The sequence below is a fragment of the Ailuropoda melanoleuca genome, unplaced genomic scaffold (assembly GCF_002007445.2).
Source record: "Ailuropoda melanoleuca isolate Jingjing unplaced genomic scaffold, ASM200744v2 unplaced-scaffold3249, whole genome shotgun sequence".
NCBI classification, from domain to species: domain Eukaryota; kingdom Metazoa; phylum Chordata; class Mammalia; order Carnivora; family Ursidae; genus Ailuropoda; species Ailuropoda melanoleuca.
In genome coordinates, this window is record NW_023203270.1 from 472 (window position 1) to 2310 (window position 1839).

The following is a 1839-nucleotide window of genomic DNA, read 5'->3' on the forward strand; positions in this document are numbered from 1 at the left end:
GAAAAGCAGGATGTTGAGAGGTATTTGGTACTTCATCTGGGGGGAAAACAGCATTGATTTTTGTATGATGTCTTTCGGTGTCAGTTTCTGTGGTACTTGGGCTGCAACAAGGTATATGTGACTTTTCAGTTTCAGTTGGTTGGCTGACAACCATTGTTCAGTAAATATTTCTTGTCTCCCTAGGCATTATGGAAGGAGAGCATTTACCAGAAGAAATATGAAGCAGCAGCTCTGAAGCCTGAGCAATGGTTGGCAGCCCCAACCTGGCTTGGCTTCACTCAGCCTCACTGAACCAGATCCAACACTGTTGGCTCCCTGGGCTTGCTACAGCTCTCTAATCCTTAGAATCTCTTCAATTCCAGCTAGAATGCTGCGTCAGGCACTTCGCAGACTTGGTCGAAAGCTGGTACGCAGACATCCCCNATCCGCTGGAGAAAGTGTTTGAGTTTGAAACTGGCGTAACACTGCGCACTCTGGACTTAGTGGCCCTGGGTGTGGGCCGCACAGTGGGTGTTGGTGTGTATTTCCTGGCTAATGAGGTGGCCAGTAATCAAGCAGGACCATCTCTTGTGATCTGCTTTTTGGTGGCCGGCCTAACTTCAATGTTGGCTGGGCTGTGCTATGCAGAGTTTAGTGTCCGGGTTCCCCATCCTGGCTCTGCATATCTCTACAGCTTTGTCACCATAGGTGAACTCTGGGCTTTCATCACTGGCTGGAACCTCATCCTCTCCTTTGTTGCTGATGGATTCATTGTGGTCCAAGCCTGGTCCTTGGCTTTTGACATCCTCTTTGCAAACAGGATCTCTGAGACCCTGCATGAGAGCATCTCAGAGCAAGTTCCCCAATTCTTTGCAGACAATGTAAACTACTTTTTTGTCCTCTTTCTGTTTTTCTTCATGGAAATTCAATATGTGGGTCGACATGGGTTCTTCAGAATTTTCGAAGTGTTCACATTGGTGAAGCTTTTGGCTCTCAGTTTTGTCATCATTTCTGGCTTCATTAAGGGGGACCTGCACAACTGGAATCTCACAGAAGAGGACTACATACAGGCTGGACTCAATGACACCTCTCGCTTGGGCCCTCTGGGCTCTGGAGGATTCATGCCTTTTGGCTTCCAGGGGCTTCTCCGAGGATCAGCTTCCTGTTTCTATGCATTTATAGGTTTCAGCATTATTGTTACCAGAGTCAAAGAATCGCACAATCCTCAGCGTTCCATCCCCATGGGCATTGTGATTTCACTGCTCATCTGCTTTTTGGTGTATTTCGGTGTCTCTGCGGCACTTACACTCATGGTGCCTTACTACCAGCTTCGACCTGGGAGCACCTTGCCTGAGATATTTCTCCATATTGGCTGGGTCCCTGCCTACTATGTTGTAGTTATTGTAATGTTTTGTAATGTTTTTGTCTACGCCTACTGGAGCTTTACATTCCCCATACGTTTGGTGATATACATGATGGCAGAGGATCGCCTCCTGTTCCCTGTCCTTACCAGGATCCGTACTCACACATGTGGCCGCATCATAGCCATTGTGATCTTTGTCACTATTGCAGCAATAATGGTATTCTTCTTTGGAATCACTGATCTTCTGGACCTGAGGTCATTTGGGACCCTGATATCTTATTCCCTGATAGCTTTTTGTGTTCTCATCGTCAGGTATCAACCTAAGAGGAGGAAGGAAGAAAATGAAGAAGCACTGCAGGAGAATGGGGGAAATGAAATGCAGGTGCAGGAGGAGAACGGACCTGCAGCAGAGAAGCTGACTCTTAGGGGACTATTTTTTCCAGGCAGCCCCACCCCCACTCCACTCTCTGGCCGGGTTGTCTATGTTTGCTCCTCAC

General features: G+C 47.7%; 1 protein-coding gene across 1 annotated transcript; it reads left to right on the plus strand.

Moving 5' to 3' along the window:
* Positions 1-362: 362 nt before the first annotated feature.
* Positions 363-1835, plus strand: LOC117798605 (cationic amino acid transporter 3-like; the record flags this gene model as incomplete). Its single annotated transcript, XM_034651056.1, has 1 exon — positions 363-1835. A coding segment is annotated over one exon (1473 nt), but the record flags the coding sequence as incomplete, so codon positions are not given.
* Between the last annotated feature and the right edge of the window lie 4 nt (positions 1836-1839).